This window comes from Ixodes scapularis, unplaced genomic scaffold (genome assembly GCF_016920785.2).
Source record: "Ixodes scapularis isolate PalLabHiFi unplaced genomic scaffold, ASM1692078v2 PGA_scaffold11__112_contigs__length_91849675, whole genome shotgun sequence".
Classification (NCBI taxonomy): domain Eukaryota; kingdom Metazoa; phylum Arthropoda; class Arachnida; order Ixodida; family Ixodidae; genus Ixodes; species Ixodes scapularis.
The window spans coordinates 70406964-70426118 of NW_024609837.1; the positions used below are offsets into that span (position 1 = coordinate 70406964).

The following is a 19155-nucleotide window of genomic DNA, read 5'->3' on the forward strand; positions in this document are numbered from 1 at the left end:
TTACCTCAACGGATCTCTTACAATTATAATGTTCTTCTTGCGCATTATAAGACAGGCACGGTGTCAAAATGAGCGCTTGTTTGGCCTGTGTGAATAATAAAAACCTCGGTATACAATTCAAGTCTTTATGAAACACCTTGTCACCGATAATTTCGATCGGCTTATCAAGAATAGAGGGGTAAAGAAGAAACAACCCGTTCCATGAACCTAAAATCGCGACAATACGGGGAGGTTGGCGTTACACCTTCCCACAATCCAGTGCCTCTAGCAGCGAGGAACTGGACGACCATACTCTGCCTCGCGCGACGACTGTGACTCGTAGCTTAGGAAACGCTGGGCGATGGTTGTCATGGTCACGCTTCTTGCTTTGTGATTCGTTCTTTGACGCTTTTATCAATTGATACCGCTATCTCATTGACTGTGGAGCCATAATAAGGTAATCCCGACTCGCTACACCCTGCGTCTCTTAAGCTATCATGCACTGTAATCGCTGCTTTCCTTTTTACGAACTCGAAATGGCTATTCTCAGAACCAGGAGGCTAAACTACAAAAATTGTTTCACGGTCTTTTAAGTTAGTTTTTATTATTATTTTTTTAGCTTTCCCCCTCTTCTCTCACGAATGTGTAATGACAAAGCGTATGTTCACCCGCTTAGTTCAGCGAGCTTATGTGCTGCCTTTATTTTTATGTTCAATAATATAGTTTTTTTTATCGGAAAGTCACGTGACGTTTTACTAGGGTGTCACGTCGTCTTAGTACAATTACGTAGCCCCGTGGTCACGTGACAGTCGAACCTGCTTTTGCGACGTCTGTTTTGTCAGGTACGACTATAGGGCTCTATTTCTTCCTCTCGTAAAAATTTGTAGATGCATCTTTACTTCTAGTGGCACAAGAAGTAAAAAAAAAGAACCCTAAATTAAATAACTCTCAAAATTTCATTGAAACACAAGCATTCGAAGTTTCATCTCGCCAATGAAATTATTCAGGGCGCGGCTACGTGGACCGCATTCTGGGACGAGGATCGAAAAAACCTCGTTCAGCCTAGCAAAGGTTGCTGCACTTTTTGTTGCTTAGCCCGTTTGCATCTGTCGTTCGAAAAATGTCCGTACCACTACTTGACCCCGCAGCATTTTGAGAGTCAACACTGAAGCCTACTGAATGTGTTCGGCAAATCACCGTTCAGTAGAAGAAAGTGGTAACCAAAACCGATATTATATTTTAGACGCGGCATTGGGCAGGGCGTATGTATAGACGCTTTAGACAGGCGCCAGGTTACAGCCGCCATTGTTAACCATTTCTTGTCTTAGTGAAGTACCGAGCCAATTAATCGAGCGTTGACAAGCCTCCACAAAGCAAATGCTGAGGAGAAGAAAACAGCGGAATCTAAAATTTCAATCATGATAAAGGGAAGTAAACGCAATAAGAGGAAACAAAACCTGAAGAGTGGTTATGGCGGCGCGCATGCACAGCTGCTGCAAAAATGTTCATATTTATTTATTTATTTATTTATTTATTTATTTATTGTACCCTCAGGGCCCGAAGGCATTACAGAGGGGGAGAGCGTAGGCAGGGAAAATATAACAATTCAGCAATACTAAAACAAAAAAGTGAACAAACAGGTCAGAAATCAGCGCAAAAATGGTTATTTATGGCACTTCGAAAAAGATTAGAGTCTGTTATGGCAGCAATTAAACCGGGAAGGTGGTTCCATTCTTGAGCTGTGCGTGGTAGAAAAGATGAATGAAATGTGTTGGTTAATGAGCTTGGGACTCCAACTTTGTGCTGGTGATCTACACGAGGCGAGATGTAATAGGGGGGAGTTATGAAATGGTCGCGTAATAGGGGATTATGAAAATAAATTTTATGAAAAAGGCATAAGCGTGAAATTTTACGGCGAAGTGAAAGAGATGGTAAAGATAAATTATTCTTCATTGACGAGACACTGGCGGTGCGGTGATAGTTCGATAGAATGAAACGAGCTGATCTATTTTGAATGGATTCTAAAGCAGTGATGAGGGTAATATGATCGGGATCCCAGATGGATGCTGCATACTCAAGCTTAGGTCTTATTAATGTTTTATAGAGGATCAATTTAAGTGAAACAGGTGCTAAAGAAAAATTCCGTTTTAAATAACCCAGCATGCAGTTAGTACGATTAGTGACATATTCTATATGGGGTTTCCATGAAAGGTTAGAAGTTAAGTTAACACCAAGATACTTGTATGACGACACTTGTTCCAAGGAGTTGCCATCAAGGTGGTAAGAAGGACTCTCACTAAACTGACGGGTTACTCTCATGTGTTTACATTTACTAGTGTTTAGTTTCATTAGCCACAACTCACACCAACGAGACACAGAGTTAATATCAGACTGAAGTGTGAGCGTGTCTTGGTTACTTCGGATTTCACGGTATATTACGCAATCATCGGCATAGAGACAGACGGATGATGACATATTAACTGGTAGGTCGTTAATATAAATTAAGAATAGTAAGGGGCCTAGAACAGACCCCTGGGGAACACCAGAGTTTACTGACGCAAGTGGAGAGTTTTCATTATTGACTGTTACAAATTGCGAACGATTAGTAAGAAAAGAATGAATCCATGCAAGAACGTTAGGGTCAATGTTAAGTTTAGCAAGTTTCAATAGTAATAGTTTATGACACACTTTATCAAAAGCTTTTGCAAAATCCAAGAAGATGCAGTCCACCTGGGAGCCTTGGTCAATGAGAGAATGAATGTCGTGAGTGAAAGATAGAAGCTGAGTTTCACATGACAATGATTTACGAAATCCGTGCTGAGCTGTGGTGAAAAAATTATTCATTTCTAGGAAGTTTACAAGATGGGAAAATATGATGTGCTCGAGAAGTTTACATGGGATGCTGGTTAACGAAATGGGACGATAGTTATGAGGAGAATGTTTGTCACCAGCTTTTGGAATAGGGACCACCTTCCCCACCTTCCAGTCCGAGGGTAGGTCACCCTCTTGGAGTGACTGTTCGAATAATTTAGCAAGAATAATTGAAGAATATAACTTGGTGCTTTTAAGAAATTTTGAATTAATGCCGTCCACTCCTGAAGAAGAAGACAATTTCAGCCCATCTATAATCTTAACTATACCAATAGGGTCAACAAGAATAGCATCCATTGGTAAATAACCGGCACACACAATTGAAGGGTAGCTTATGTTACTAATATTGGAAAATGATTCAATAAACACATTATTTAGTATATTAGCGCAGTCATCACTAGAGGCACTATCACTACTTGACGTTTTGAGTAAAATTGAAAAAGTGTCTTTCTTGCTGACAGTGTTCCAAAACCTTTTGGGGTCTTTTATTAACATATTTGGGAGAGTATTTGAAAAAAAAAATTGATTTCGCATCTGCAATCGCCTTTTTATATACTTCTGCAGACAACTGATACGCAGCCCAGCGATGCCCACACGTTGAAAACTTCGCAGCACGATATAAGCGTTTTTTTTTTATTTGATAACCGTTTTAGGGCTTTCGTAAACCATGGTGACTGGGTATTTTCGAATATATTTCTTAGTGGGACGTGCTTGTTGATAAGAGAGATAAATTTCAACTTTATGATATTCCAGTTATCTTCGACAGAACGCCCCGAAGAAGTTGTTAGATACTGGTTCAAGAAAATGGCAAGGTCATTATTAATTTGCTCAAAGTTGGCCTTTCCGTAATCACGAATTTGTTTTGGCTGAAAAGTGGGTCTCGTTGCCGACGCTTTTAGAGAAAAATGCAGCACTTTGTGATCACTAATCTCGGGCAGATATGTTATGGGAGTTGCATACTCAGGATGAGTGGTCAAAATGAGGTCTAATACATTGGCTGTCGACTGGGTAACTCTGGTGGGATGGAGAACAAGTTGTGAAAGGCTAAAATCTAGACATAGGTTAATAAACGAAATACATTCCTCAGAATGTACATTTACACAAGGAACGTCGTTTGACCATGATATAGATGGGAAATTGAAGTCGCCGAGAAGAAAAATTGGAGCACCCGGAAAACGCACCATAATGGTGTTAAGTGTATTATGTAACGCTTCGACAAATGGCAACGAATACGAGGGTGGCCGATAACAAACTCCCATAATCCACTTCTTATGGTTAACAAGCAGGCCAACCCACGTTATTTCCAACTCGCATATAACGTCCACAGAAAAGGATTTGATATGATCAGCGATTGCAATTAACACTCCACTATGACACGTCGTAGTCACCTCCACGTTTCTAACTTTAATTATAGTCAAAACGCTTTCATCACACGTTTTGGCTTCTTCATTTTTTGCACACTACAAAGTTCTTTTAACCACCCCCTAAAAGGGTTCTTCGTAGAAACCTACAAGGGGTTGTTTCAAGCTCCTTTTTTAATTCTAAAGAGTTCTTCATCGCCCAGTTGCCTTTCTAGTGCGCCAGGGGGCGATAGTGCTTGAGGCAAAACCGTTATTCACGAGATAAAAGAGTCCTTGGGGCGTCGAAGAATTTTTAAAAACGTCTTTTTTTTGGAATGCAGCCTCGTCATTTACTTTTTTTTTAACAGTGATTGGTTTCTGTCTGCCTAAAGGGTAACTCCAGAATATCTTTTTGATTTTACGACTGTTTTAGTGAAAGCAGTGTCGCTTTAAATATGAGGCGTCATATTTTTTTTATGCCCTATGTAGTTTTGTAGATATCTTACCTCAAATCAATATTTTGGGGGTCTATGGCGAAACCGAAACTACCGGCTCGAGCTTGTGGGCAACCCTTGTTGTCAGCTGTATGCTTATCGTGTGACGCAAAGTTCCTAACACGGGACCGCAAAACGCACGACTGTCCTAATCACAAGAGCAGTTCCGACGAGTCAGGTGCGATGATACTCCTGGTCTGCTTGGCTTCGTAGATATCAGACATCTGCAGCAAATATTCATACAGATTCATAAAGTTGCCAGCCGAAAAGCTCGTTGGCCACGATGAACCTAGGCTCGAAACAAGCTTTCACTTAGCTTCTGTAAAGAGCTACCATCTCGTTGGGGTGCAATGCACGTTGCAGAAGCGTTGTGGAAGCTAATCGCAAGCCCGCTTTGAGCAGGAACGGACTAAAATATGGTCGCCAGTGAATGCCGCCTTCGGCCCCTCGACCCGCTTCAGCGAGCCGGGAGTCAATAATCTTCGTGCTGGGCCGTTGAGGAGCACTTTGCAAACTAGGGCCGCTGAAACATAGCTTAACAAGCAGAAATCGTCCGCTGGGACGGTTGAGAATGCAGCAAAAAAACACGGCGAAAGAGGTGGCAGCACGAACAAGTAACCTTCTTGAGTACGAAGATGACTTCGGGGCACAAGGTTGGTTTTGACACCGCAATCGCCCTCGACGCATCCAACAAAACTACGTCCACTGTCAAACAGTGAACCGCTGAATGCCCGCTGAGAAGCTTGGGGTGTCATATCTAATAACGGCTTTAGAGTGCATCACCGCTTTCCCGTTAGTGTAATATTTTGGCAGTGTTCGTATTTAGTCTCCGCAAATCGATATCAGTTGTTTATTTTGGTTTCATAGGTATTCTGCTAATCAGTAGAAACATTGAGAGTGGTAAGTAATTTTGTGTTTCAATGGCCAAGGAAGCTTGGTGTGAACATTGATTAACAACTTTTCACTACTGAGACCTCATGACCATTGGGTTTATTACCGCCTTCTCTTCTCGTTGTCTAAACTGAATGGAAGTCGCTTTCAGTCAGTTTAGACAAAGCGCGCTTTCAATAAGCAACATGTTCGTTTTAACAATATGACCCCCCCCCCCCCCCCCCCACACACACACACACACACGCACCAGGCGAAGAACCACCGGCCGAGGAAGCGGCCAACCCCGACACCGAAGACGTGGACACGGACAAGCTGGAGACGGCCACTTCGGACGTGATAATTCCGGAACTACCCGCCGACTGCTGTCCGGACTGCTGTTACACCCGGTTCGCGGCCTGCTGCTGCTACGACGAAAGCAAGCCCCTCTGGCTCAAGTATAAGATCGTGCGAACAAAGGTGTACGCCCTCGTCGAGAACAAGTACTTCGAGACGGTCGTGGTCATCCTCATTCTGACCAGCAGCCTGGCACTGGTGAGACACTGCTGAACCGTTATGCACGAGTCCTCACTGTACTCCATTCGCCCTTAAGCTGAGACTGCATCCAATGTCACAAGCACGAGTGAGTGAAGGTCGTTACACTGAGAAGTTCTTTCCCAACGCGAGCACTCCCGCTAGAAATGCAGGTCTCAAAGCTGGGAGCACGGGTTAGCTCGCGCTTGTAGTATTGGCTGAAGTCTCAGCTTAAAGGTGCCCTCAGGAAGTTTTTGAGATCGCCTAAATATAGCGATAACTCACTCTTCTGGCTCTACGCATCCTTCAAATCCCTAAATCATGACGAAACGCGGCCAATTCCTTTATTAAAAAACAAAACAAATCTAAGATCGCAACAAACCGAGGTCGTCTCCGGCAATGGGAGGGGCATGTTCCGAAAACAAGACCACTACCAGACAATAGCAAGCGAAAGGTCCTCGAGCCTCTGACCGGGGGAACCGCGGAGTTATATCTCGAACGCTCGCGGCTCGTTGCCCAAACAGCCCGGGCCACAATTCAACCCAGCGAGCGCGCACTCGAGGGCTGATGACCGGACACATCACTCCCGCAGAAGAGAGAAAACAAACATTTTGAGTTGTTTTTGAGAAACTTATTGCAGTATTATGTTCCCTCTCCGCAAAAATTAGCATTTTTCGACTACTCTTATTTTCTTTTATCGTCTACAAAAGCGTATACATTTTGTAATTACAGCATTTGCAATCTGAACGAAATGTCGCGTTTTCATTGGTCACATGTTGTCCTGGATGACCTCAATGTGTTCGATCGTTTATTGTTTGTTTTTTTCTTTAATAGGGGAATCGGCCGCGCATCGTTATGATTTACGGATTTTTAGCACGTTTAGAGCACTGAGAGTGAGTTATCGCCATATTTAGACGATCTCCGGAACCTCCCTGGGCCCCTTTAGGGTGAACGGATACACGTAGCGAGAAACAGAAAAAGCCGACACCGACAGACCTCAAACACGTGCAGCGCGCACGCGAAATGTGTCACCGCACTTGATTTACGAGCAGCGAAGGAGTGCTGGCGTACCAGAGGTACCCTCGCGTGCACGTTGCTCATGTTTGAAGCCTGTCGGTGCCGGTCGTTTGTTTGTCGCTATACTTGAACTCGGACAATTTAGTCACGGAAAACTTCAGAAACCCGAGACACGCCGTGTGTTTCTTGGACTGTCAATAGCTATATTATTAAGATTGATTTCTTTTTCGTTTTAAATGCATATAATTTAAATAGCGTTATTGTGTCCTAGCCTGGGATGTCGCCTCGATAGAGCAAGCAGAGCGGAGCACGCGGTCGGCGGCTGCTCGGGGGCTTTCCTTGTGTGCGCTTGGCAGCAAAGCGGCCTGCACGTACTTTGTGCGTGTGGCCCCCCTTGTCACGTTTTATGTTATCGCCTAATGTTTGCTCACAAAACGGTTTTTCCAGAAGGCAGAGTATCCGGGAACGAAGAATACCAGACACCGGAATTAAACAAGCCCACGCTGTTACTGTAATTATTGGACCCCCAAAATATTTTTGTTCTTCCAGACCATGGGTCTGATGTGGAGCGCACAAGTGCCACGAAAACTGGCTTATCGAGTTTTAAGGAGCACAGGATACAAGAACCTTGCATGTTGTGTCCTTTCACGATCGTAACTGTCTATGAATATGCTCATTTTCCCTCGTGTTATTAAAATATTCACCTTGGATTATTTTTATTACATTCGTAGTATTTAGTGAGTATAATTAAGACAGGCTTCCAGACTGTAGAATGGCATAATACAAAACAATGGTTCTAGCAAAGTGGTGCAGGGAGTATAATATAAAATTTAAAAAGGCCGGCAAAAAAACATCACTAGCATTGAAACTACCTTGATTTTTTTTCTCTGTTTCTTTCAAGACTAACAAAAAACATAGCCTTCATAGGCCAAGTACCATGGTTAGGTCTTTGACTTACCAAGTTCAGCGACTTTGTTAGCCAAGAAACTAACCATGGTACTTAAACTACAAAGTCCAATGAAGATAAAAAAAAATTCAGTTCCTTGGTTTTCCTAATCATGTAACAGTTATTTTCATATCCAAGCTTAGATGCCGTTTCCTATTCTTGGACATTAATATACTTACCGAATTTCCGTGACGTTCACTTGTGGTAAAAGACCCAGAGTCTGAGCTTATGCTAAGCCTTGTTGTGTGCACGGTGCAGGCCCTGGAGGATGTGAACCTCAAGGACCGTCCTCTACTAAAGGCCGTGCTCACCTACATGGACAAGACCTTCACGGTCATCTTTTTCTTTGAGATGCTTCTCAAATGGGTGGCCTTTGGCTTCAAGAAATACTTCACAAATGCCTGGTGCTGGCTAGACTTTGTCATCGTGCTGGTAAGAGGCTGCATTCCTCTCTTTTTTTTTTATCTTCTCTCTTCTCTTGCCACATTAACCTTCCTCTCAGCTTAGTATTGCTGTGTTTGCAATAACCTAGCTTTTTAAGGCCAAATTGGAAATATTTGATTTTGTCTAAATAGACCCCACTCCCCCAGAATTCAGAATATAAGCAAGAAAGTTTTCTATTTGCACGTTTTGGGGGTCTACATTTTTTTTTTTTTTTAGCTTGCTACGTAAAAACTTAGAAACCAGCTTAATCCGCCCCCAGCTATGTCATAGTTAACTCTATCACTTCAGGAGCCAGTTGTCCTATTTGTGATCTCTCTTTATGTGAAATGATATGGCAAACGCATCGAAAATCAGGCCCAATCTAAAGCTTTTTTCACACCATTACTGAAAATCTTTCTATAATGACATAAGACATAGTGGACTGTTTTCAGTAGGCTTATATATATCTATCTATCTATCTATATATATATATATATATATATATATATATATATATATATACATAATATATATATATATATATACATAACGTGCCTGGTGGCGGGAGCCCGAAGGCGTGGGTATATAACTGAGAAGAAAAAACCCTTAGTGAAAACAGCAACAACGGACGATTTATTCTTCGACATTTCGGCCGGAGTCCGGCCTTCGTCAGGAAGGAAGACGAAGGCCGGACTCCGGCCGAAACGTCGAAGAATAAATCGTCCGTTGTTGCTGTTTTCACTAAGGGTTTTTTTCTCCTCAGTTATATATATATATATATATAAACTTCGGTAGCTTCATAATAGCTGCTTTTGACAGTGCAGTGTCTGAAACTGGCTAAAGTATCTGAAGAAACGAATGTACACTAATTCCACATGCACGCCTGGTATAGGCACTCATGTCTTGAATGACTCACTAATAATGCAACATGACTGTCACGTGACCCGCGCTTTTTTTTTAAAGGGTACAAATCAATATCGCGGTAATATTAAAAGTAAAACAATTTCGATGTAAACAATGAGCAAGTCGTTAACTTTGCAGTCAATGAATTGTTCACTGAGATCCCACATACTACACGTCTAGATTTGAGCAATATCTAAAAGAACTCATAAAGAAGCATTTGATTATAACAAAGATGATATCTCCAAATCTCCACATCAGCTAGTACAAGACAACTATGTAACTGTAGTTACTAGGTATACTATAATGTTCTAACTAATTAGATTAGTCATCTGGTATAACAGCGGACTTTTTTCTGTATAACTTTACTTTCACTAAAACATGAATGGTTTCGGACTCTTCCTTCGTAGTGTAGACGTAAAACGGCAGAAAATCGTGTTTCTGTTCTAAGAGAAAGTCAATATTGTGCTTAAGAAAGTGAGTCCAACTTGCAGGCAGCAATCTCCTTTGTGTAAGACAGGTTTGTTGTAATGGCGCTTTGATTAAAACTACCATGAAACGGCCTTCCAGCTTTTGGCCTGCTAGTATTTAGAATAAACTTTGCATGACCAGGAGGCTTATATGTAGGATTCCGTGTTTCCTGATAAATCCCCAAAACTACGGAAAACACCCGCCGGAAAACGTTTTGTCAAGTCTTATCTATGCAATAAACTCCAAATTGTAATGTGCAAAAAAAAAAAAGACGATGGACTTTTACATTTAAGTTTAATCAGCGCAGAGGATTAATAGTCCTGAGAAATGGCATCACAGTTATCCTAAAAATTTCGAGCCCATTGTCAAAGTAGGTCTGACCTCTTACCTCGTCAAGGCTCTTTAGGACAAGAGGTCATTGTACTTTCCGGTCACTCGTTTGGTTTAAAGTTTTGGCCATACTATATGTTCTTTACAGGATAAAGAAGTTGTGTTTTTGCAACAGTAAAGTTTATGGACCATAGGGATTGCATTAAATTGGTAAGAGGGGCAGTTCAAACTTCTCTATTAAATCCTTTACCACTCCACCTCGCGCGGCCGCGGAGTAAAGTGATGGAAGAAAATAGGATGGAATAAATAGGAGCGTTTCAGCGACTACCTCATGGAGTTTATTGATTTTAAAGTATCAACGTTTACCGAAGGAACATATGTGCGCAACTTTTGTCGTGAGACAAATTAGTATTGCCAATGGCAATGGCACTAGCGCCAAATCCAGCTGAAAACAATATTAATTGATACAAGCGCGTTCAATTTTTTTCATCTAGCGTACGTTTACACCCATATATTATTTATTTATTCATTTATATTTAATGAGCCACAATGCGTAATTAAACTTGGAACTTAGGAAAATTAGGAATCAAACAAAAATAAACTCCGATAAATTCAGAATTTTCGGCAAAAAATAAACTCCGAAAGACCCCCTCCGAATTGGACGAAAAGTAAACTCCTAAAACACGGAATCCTACTTATATCTTATAGGTATTCCTACTATTGTACAAAAATATCTATTAATGGCACTTCATTTTTGTTTCTTTTTCTCGCCAAATCTTTCCCTCCGGCTAACAAGCCAACACATGTTAATGGCACATTCAATGATATTGAACTAGTTACGCACATATAAATAATATTTTTTGGCAATGAATAATTTGACCACTATGTTCAACGTTTACCAACCCGCCCAGCTTACTACTCTTCTACAATTTGACCACATGTTACTGCTTAAGGTAGATCAAACGACAGGTTAAAAGTAGTGAAGCCTCAAAAGCAGCGAAACAAGAAAACATCTGCAGACAATAGCTGCTGGCCGCAGAAGCTGCATGGCTAGAATGTCGTGATGCTCCAGGGGCTTCATCTTATGCAAAAAAATCGATAATTGAGTTCTCCAACTAGTGATTTTGTCTCATGGTACTTTAAAAGTGTGTTTACGATCTCGTTGTGGTAAGACGCATGCAAAATTTGATTTCTTCGTAGGAGCCTAGTATAACAGCGGGTTTTGTTAAACGGGAGTGTTTTGACCGCGGTGTGGATTGCGGTTGTAGTCGAACTACGGTCATTAGCACAAAAATGTGACAAAGTGATAGCGAGCTCTGACTAGCATAACAAATAGCAGTACAGGTACGAGTTCGCTCGTGTATAAGAATTGCATACTTGTTCAATAACTCTCTGCTTTGAAATTGCTTGAGCTAAAAATCAAAATTATTAGCTAATTCTCTGGTTCGCAGAAACAGTGCCCCTGGAAGTTGCGTGAACTTTCGGTACGTTTTCTTTTTCAGACACGCATTTTGAGTTTTTTTTTCATGACATGCTGGAAAACAAAACAATTCCACAATAGGGCATTGGCAAAGAGCCCATCTTTAAAACAGGCTTCCGCAATGTTTTTTCACGCACACCAAGCTTGCAATGTTTTAACTAAAATAGGTATTCGACTTAACATCGCAGGACCCAGCGCCATCACGTTGCCTCATCAATAAGGCCAGAGCTTGAAAGGCGCACGCCCAATGCTGTATTTCAAAAGCTCATAACTTCCACAACAGCTAAGCATCCGCAGAATCGAGTTGGGGTGATGACCATGGTTCGACTACGCAGGGCAGCATTGACAAAACGCGAACAAGAAGCAGCTCATTGTGCTCCATCTCTCGCCGCGCGGTGTTCCTGTTGACATCTGCCTCTCTCCCCCCGCCACGCCCCACCCACCTGCCCGCCAATCAACCAACCTGCGTCTGCCTTGACCCCGACCCAGGTGTCCTTCTTTAACATGGCCGTATCTCTGATGGGCTACGGACGCATCCCTGCCTTTAAAACCATGCGCACATTGCGTGCGCTCAGACCACTGAGGGCGATGTCGCGCCTGGAGGGCATGCGCGTAAGTAGAACAACGCAAACACAGCAGACCTTCATCCCACCCTTCTGGAGATTACATCACGTGGGGTGTCTTAGAGGATTGGCGCTGGAGAACAAGCAGCCTAAAATTTATCAAACCCGAACTAGGCTAATGTTCGTAGCATCTTTCTAGTGAAGCTCTCTGCACAAAGGTGTCTTTCAATCTTGTCTATTTTGACTGGAGTATTGAGACACCCAAGAAAGCAGCAGAGATCGATAGCATCACTTAAGTTTTTTTTTTTTTTTTATGACAGCTGACGGATATGCTACTCGTACAGTATACAAATGCTTTGAATTCGTTAAAATTTGATGCGTTAACTGTAGATAACTGCTGCAAGAAACTTAACTGTTGGCCATGCAGCTCAGACAAACAGCATTAAAAATTGACTTCTGAGCTCCATCAAAAAAACCATTACAACCCAGAATAAAACCCCTATATTCAATGGTACAAAAACGTCAGAAAATGCATTCTCAGGGTCATTATATATACCCAAACAGAAAATATGCCAAACCCTAGTCACCACTACTTTCAACATCGTTTGCCACTTTAATTAAAAAGGGGGATTAGATGGTAATCCACCATTTCAAGCTACCCAGGTTTTTCGGGACAAAATCTTTATGAATGCTGATTTTATTTAATTGCGTGCAAAAGCTTATGCTAGCACAACTTTATGGCATGCCGACACCTGGTGATTTCGAGGAGGGTTGATGCAACAGTCCATTTCCTTCGTTGCCACTTGGTTGACTTTCTGCTGTATCGGGCAGAAGTATGGTGACCATCTTGAACTCCAGCCCAATCTCTGAGTGACTCTACAACATACCAATCACACACCATCTTCATCGGCGCTCAGCACACTCCATAGAGCCGCATATATGTCATGGCTGCCATTGTCAGTCCTGTGGTGCTGTCGTCTTGTCCGTTGTGAGGCATGCGCCACGAATGGCTTGAAGCAGTAGCGGCTTGATCTCGCAAGCATCCGTCCGTTCTCCAAGTGGCACAGAAGGCTCAAGATCAAAGTACCAGTCTTCAAAACTAAACTACTATCTCACTGAGAGCGTGATGTCTCATAGACGTTTTGAAACAGCTAGAATGAGCTGTAGAAGTCCTGTTGTATTTGAGACGTCAGCAAGACATTCTTGTAAATTTTCAGAAGATATTTATCTGAAAGTTTAGAAGTATTTCTTTAGGCGTTAAGAACGCGTTTATTCGGCTGTTCAAAAAATATATATTTTTAAATATATTTATTACATATTTAATTAAATTACTGCAAAGTATTTGTCCAGATGTCTTGAAAACACATTTCCAAACGTCTTCGATAAATATTTATTCAGATGTCTAGAGGCCCTTACTACAAGACATTGTAGAAAACAATGAGTTGAGAAACTTAAAAGGATGTCTTGGGACAGATATAACTCTTATTAATGAAGACTGCAAGTATACTTGCAGTGGAAAATGCCTTCATAAAGCACCCACTCCTCTTTTATATTACGGATGTATGCTTCCAACCTTCCATACTAGTAGGCAAGGGATAATCCCCAAACAAACGATTTTTTTTGTTAACAACATTATGAGACGCAATTTGTCCTAGGCTAACCCCGTTCATCCTTTTTCAAGGTTAGTGAAGAAGCGCTCTTAATTTAAACGTTCCCTGAGTTCAAATTTTTTAAAAAACTTTAAAATTCCTAAAAGCCCTAACAGAAGACTGCTATATTCCATGTATTTCAGCGAAAACTGAGACACAAGAAACAGCTTTCTAAATCCTGAAATATGAACAGCAAAAGGTTGTAGACCTTCAAGGAAGGCGCAAGCATTCAATATTAGTGATTGTTCAGCTAATGTTAATTTGAACTTAAAAACAATAAACACTTACTAATGGCATTCCCAGTGCGAAGTAAGCAGTCTGAGCCACACCAAAAGGACGAGAATTGTACCTGCGAGAACAAGCCGTCATGCACTTGTCTGGTGTCTTCGTTGTCCGTCCTTTTTGTGGTGTCCAGTCAAGGCCCAAAACATGGGAAGACTTCCGACGACTTGCCACCGCCGTCTAGAACATTAAGCACCCAAGATGGTACCTCAGTGAGTTTATACTACGCGGTAAGGTAAAAAAGCAGCTTAAAAAATAATCAGGAAATATTGTCAGCAAACATTGAAATCCAGTAGACCATCGACAAACCAGCGGCCTGTAATGTCATTCAAACGGACAAGATAGTGTCCCTAATTAGAAGCGCAAAACTGCTCAAACGAACCTTATATCTAACTAGCTCAGCAATAACAAGCACACCCATTCAACAGCGTACAACGATCCATCCACAAATTTGCGGGACACTTTAATCAAAAGAGATATAGCGAGCAGATCCCTTGTCCTTCCCCGAGCACTCCCCCAGCAGTATACTAAAGCCCCCAAAAAAAACAGTCTGGTGGCCCTCATCCTCACCTTAAACCCTGAGCCAAATCAACCGCAGGCCTACAAACCCTCCACGGTCCCTTCTTCCCCAACGTCCTCCTAGCAGGGTTAAATCCCCCTCCTCAAAATCAGAAGGTAAGTACAAGTAAGATGGCTGTCCCTCTATATCCGGGAGCTTACATGCTTCTGCGGACGTCGTCAAAGATGTCCTAACGTCCCATAAATCTACTGTCGACGTGCATAAGACATCTGTGCTGCCTCTGTTGATACTGGTGGGGTTCGATCGAAGGTTCTCCTCCTCACCGAAAGAATGAGGCATGTGTCTCCCGGGAGTCCCTCGGCAGCACACATGCTTCTGCGGACGTGTGGACGTCTTCAAGATGTCCTTACGTCCGATGGATCTCCCGTGGACGTGGATAAGACATCTGTGCTGTCTGAGTTGGTGCCGGTGGGGAGGTTCGATCGAAGGGGGTCTCCCTCACCGACGGAATGGGGCACGTTCCTTTCGCCAGGTATCAGTGATCAATCTAGTCGCGACGGCGTTCGGCGCCGGCCGCATCCAAGCCTTCAAGACGATGCGGACGCTGCGAGCACTCCGGCCTCTCCGGGCTTTGTCTCGGTTCCAAGGGATGAGGGTGAGTGAGCGCGTGACTGTGTGCGTTTGCAGTGGTGGTCGTTCATGGTGAAAGTGATGGTGACGCGGTGACGGTGGTTGTAGTATTGATGGCGATAATGCGGCGTGCCTGCTTTTTTTATTTCTTTCTTGCGGTGTGCGCGTGCAGAGCACCCTGTCCCAAAGCCCAGTGCGAGACTGACAAATGCCGGCCAGAATTGTTTTTGTTTTGTTTGGGTGTCGGGCGGCTCGCTTGTATAGAAGAGCACCTAGATTTGTAGTGCCTGGCAGTGCTTCCTAGAGCCGCCACTCGTTATGTGCAAGAACAGAAGTGTTGTCACTGTCAAAGCATGTTTAAGTTATAAAAAAAAGAAATCGCCAGGGTTTTCGATTCCACTATTACTTTTCCCTTGTTTTTAGTGCTTAATGTTGTGAAAGAAACAACCTTAATACAAAATTATGTAAGCAGAGCGCATAATTAAAGCAGCTAACTAAGAAAACGGGAGTGCAAAAATAAGGAACGCTTTGGTTGGTATAATAAAATCAAGCGCGTTGAATGACGCTCGAAACAAAAATAGCACTAGGCCCAAACAGGGTGTATTAGCTAAAACACTAAGTGCTAAGCCAAACAAAAGATGGACATCATTACAAATAACTATAGCGTATGAATGTTTTGAGCCACAACCATGATGGCGTTAGCCTGGCCTGAGAACCGCACCTGAATGCTTTGTTGCTCGTAGCAGTGCGCTCGGGTTGCATCTGTCCCTTATATACATGGTAGTGCTCTCCCTCCCTCTCGCCGAGCTCTTTTATTCCAGCTGCCTTTCAAGTTTATTCAATTAGCTCCGCCTGACGACTTTGTGTGACATAAGAGGTATACGATGTAGAAGAGTAGCAGAGCAAAAGTTACAAGAGGACACCCGACTTTTCTAAGTCAGTGTTGTTTTCCGTAGAGCAAAGCTTGTAAGACAAGCGCACTTCCCTGTAAAGTTTTATTTCTCTATTACTAAACTATACTGAGTTTATCTATTCAAACTAAATATAACGCTATAAGTACAATCCATGTTGCTGTAAAGGAGATGTTTATGAGATGTCTAGAAGCCGAAAATAAAATGTTCAGAAGCTCATCTATCTTACTGGGAGGAGTTGCAATTATTTTCCTAACATTTAGAAACTTCCTCATCTTGGCAATACTGACTTCCAATGTTTGCTTCCTCAGTACCTTACTGTACTAGTCTCCAGTATTTTTTCACAGCCTTGTTCACATAGTGCTTGCTTGCAAGGCCTTTTGCACCTCTCGCTTTCTGAATACTGGTCTGGCAGCTTTTGATGTTAACAGGGAATCTTTGGTTGTGCGGTTGTGGCTATGTTTTCTTTGCGTGTGACATCTTGTTTGTTTGTTCTTTTGCAAATGTGTACGGCGCACGACATAGTTAGCTCGAATGAATGACTACCGGTTAATCACATTATTTTTGAAACGGAACACTACAGATTTGAAACTACCGATGTGGCAGGTCGCTGTGTACAGGCAACAAACTCGTACAGGTGAAATTGGACCTTGCGCCCTTCGTGTATTCGGACTAACTGTGTCGTGGTTTATGCTGCATCGTCTGGCAAAAACGCTGGACCAATCCAATCTGTGATTTTTTTAACCACTAGAGTTGCTTGCACTGCCTTGTGGAAAATACCGGGCGATCATCACGTTCATTTGATCACTCGGCACACACACTCGGACACTTCCAACGCAAAAGACACGACGATTGCACGCACTGCCCACTTTTTCTGGGGGAGGGGGGATGGTCGTTGCAGGACTTTGCGATAGCCTGGTTTATACTTTGAAACTGATGAATTCACTAAAAAGTTGACAGTGGTGAATATTTTAACAACGGGAAACTGAACAGTAGAGTGTTGGCAGACAACAATCCATAAAACATGAAAAAAATCACAGCGACGACCTTGCATGCTAGATATGTTTGCCTCTGGTCCTCTGTCGCATGCCTCCGTTGCCGGCATGTGTCAATGTGGCAGTGTGTAAGCCCTGCTAGGACTCACAGCTCGATACCCAACCAGGTAAGCCCCCATTTTCTTTTAACATTGGGGACAAAAACTGCGTGATATTCCTTTTACCGTTTTTCATCGTCTTCCTAAGGTGAGCCACCTTTACTTTGTTGTTCGTGCCTCCAGTCTTGTCGTCGCATGTGTGTCTTCATGTTTTATCTTTCCTACCCCCAGCATACCATCGCATTTGATTCGGGAGCTGGCAGCGATAACCATGCAACGCTCTTTCCCGTGACGAACAGAAAATAGTTATAGTAAATTCAAGACATCTGAGCCAAACTGAGGTCCACACCTTCCTATGGTGTGCTTAGTTCCGCGTGCCAGCTCACGAAACCTTCGTTTCATTGCACATCATCTTCACCATTTATTAACATCGTCTCATCGCCCCGAGTGTTTTTCGTTCGTATCTTTCACAATTTTCCTTCACTCTCACTCATTTAAATATGCTCATGCCTTTTTCACCTCTTCATGACTTGAATTGCCTTGCCGACAGTAGTAGTAGAAACGTTCAGCACCCCTTGTGTTCTGCACACCAAAATACTACTTGTTTTGCATGATAGTCTGTGCAAGTCTACCGCACCTATGTCTCTGGGATTGCTCCTTTCTACCCCAAAGGCCCTTATAATTTATGTTCTTGTTGACCGAAGTACCATTTATAACTACCAAGTTCCAGTGGAAGGTGTGATGTGCAGGCACGTGATACAACCCACCTAAAAAAACAAAACCATTTCAACCATTTACAATCATTCTGCACTTGAAAGCATGAGGCACTTTCGAGCACATCCTTCCTCTTGAATGACCGAGCCAGTTCTTGAATTGGAACCATGGTGACGTAGTAGAAACCAGTAAACTTTCGTTTTACATTTTTTCACTTTTTTTTTCTTTTTTCTAGCTGCGTGCTCACCTTAACTAGCATCAACCTTGTTAATAATTAACAAGCACTCAACAAGCGCCACTAATAAAAACAACATTCTTCTTAAACAAACTTAAAACTAAGCTCAACCTTGGCCTCGTTTCTTGTCGCATGGCATGACACAAAACCGACACCCTTTTACCTATTCAGAGAGGCTGGATGTTTGAGTACCAAAAATCTAGTGTTAGGTGTCTACATAAGGTATTAAAAGTTCATTGATGAGACTATGCGGGATATGCAGAAGTACGTCTTTAGTGTTAGCTATACTATCTTTCCACTCAATACTGGCTATAGAAACTCGAAGCCTTGTTTATGCACTGCTAAGGGTATAATAATAATCATTAATATATTTAGTTATTTTCTGTCCTACAAAAAAAAAACAGTTGATCAGATTGTGGTGGCACATACAAAAAGCAAACTAAAACAAAATTAATAACAGTATCTACTGCTGAAAGGGCGTTCTACAGATGTCAGGGAAAAGATGTATAAATCAAGCACTTGTTTAAATATAATAATTAAAGGACGGCGACTGAAGCGACAATAAATTCAAACAAATCTTTCTTCTTACTAACGATAAAAAATTATGCTTAATTATACGAATAAAATATGCAGGAACGTCTACAAAGCACAATGTTCTGTACGTGTCTATGAATTATGCAATCTTGTGTCTGGCCTAACTAACAGCCTCAGTTGAAAATTTTTGGTACTCTCACGTCTGTTCTCTACTTATTGCTAGGAACTAAAGTTTGACTAATCTACAGCTGAACGCACACCAAGACATCCTGCTTGCAGGCACAAAAAAAAATCCACGTTCTCGTTTGAATTGCTAGAGTTACTGGCAGGTCAGGAACGGCACAGCGGAGCCCAATTGCGTTTCTGCCATTC

The 19155-nt window shown here is 42.3% G+C and overlaps 1 protein-coding gene across 1 annotated transcript in view; it reads left to right on the plus strand.

The window, feature by feature from the left end:
* Positions 1-19155, plus strand: part of LOC8027094 (sodium channel protein para) — an 84318-nt gene that overhangs the window by 55854 nt on the left and 9309 nt on the right. The window contains exons 24-26 of the mRNA XM_042289002.1: positions 5826-6106; positions 8307-8480; positions 12142-12264. Of these exons, the coding sequence (XP_042144936.1) occupies positions 5826-6106; positions 8307-8480; positions 12142-12264 (578 nt within the window). The remainder of the gene's footprint in view (positions 1-5825; positions 6107-8306; positions 8481-12141; positions 12265-19155) is intronic.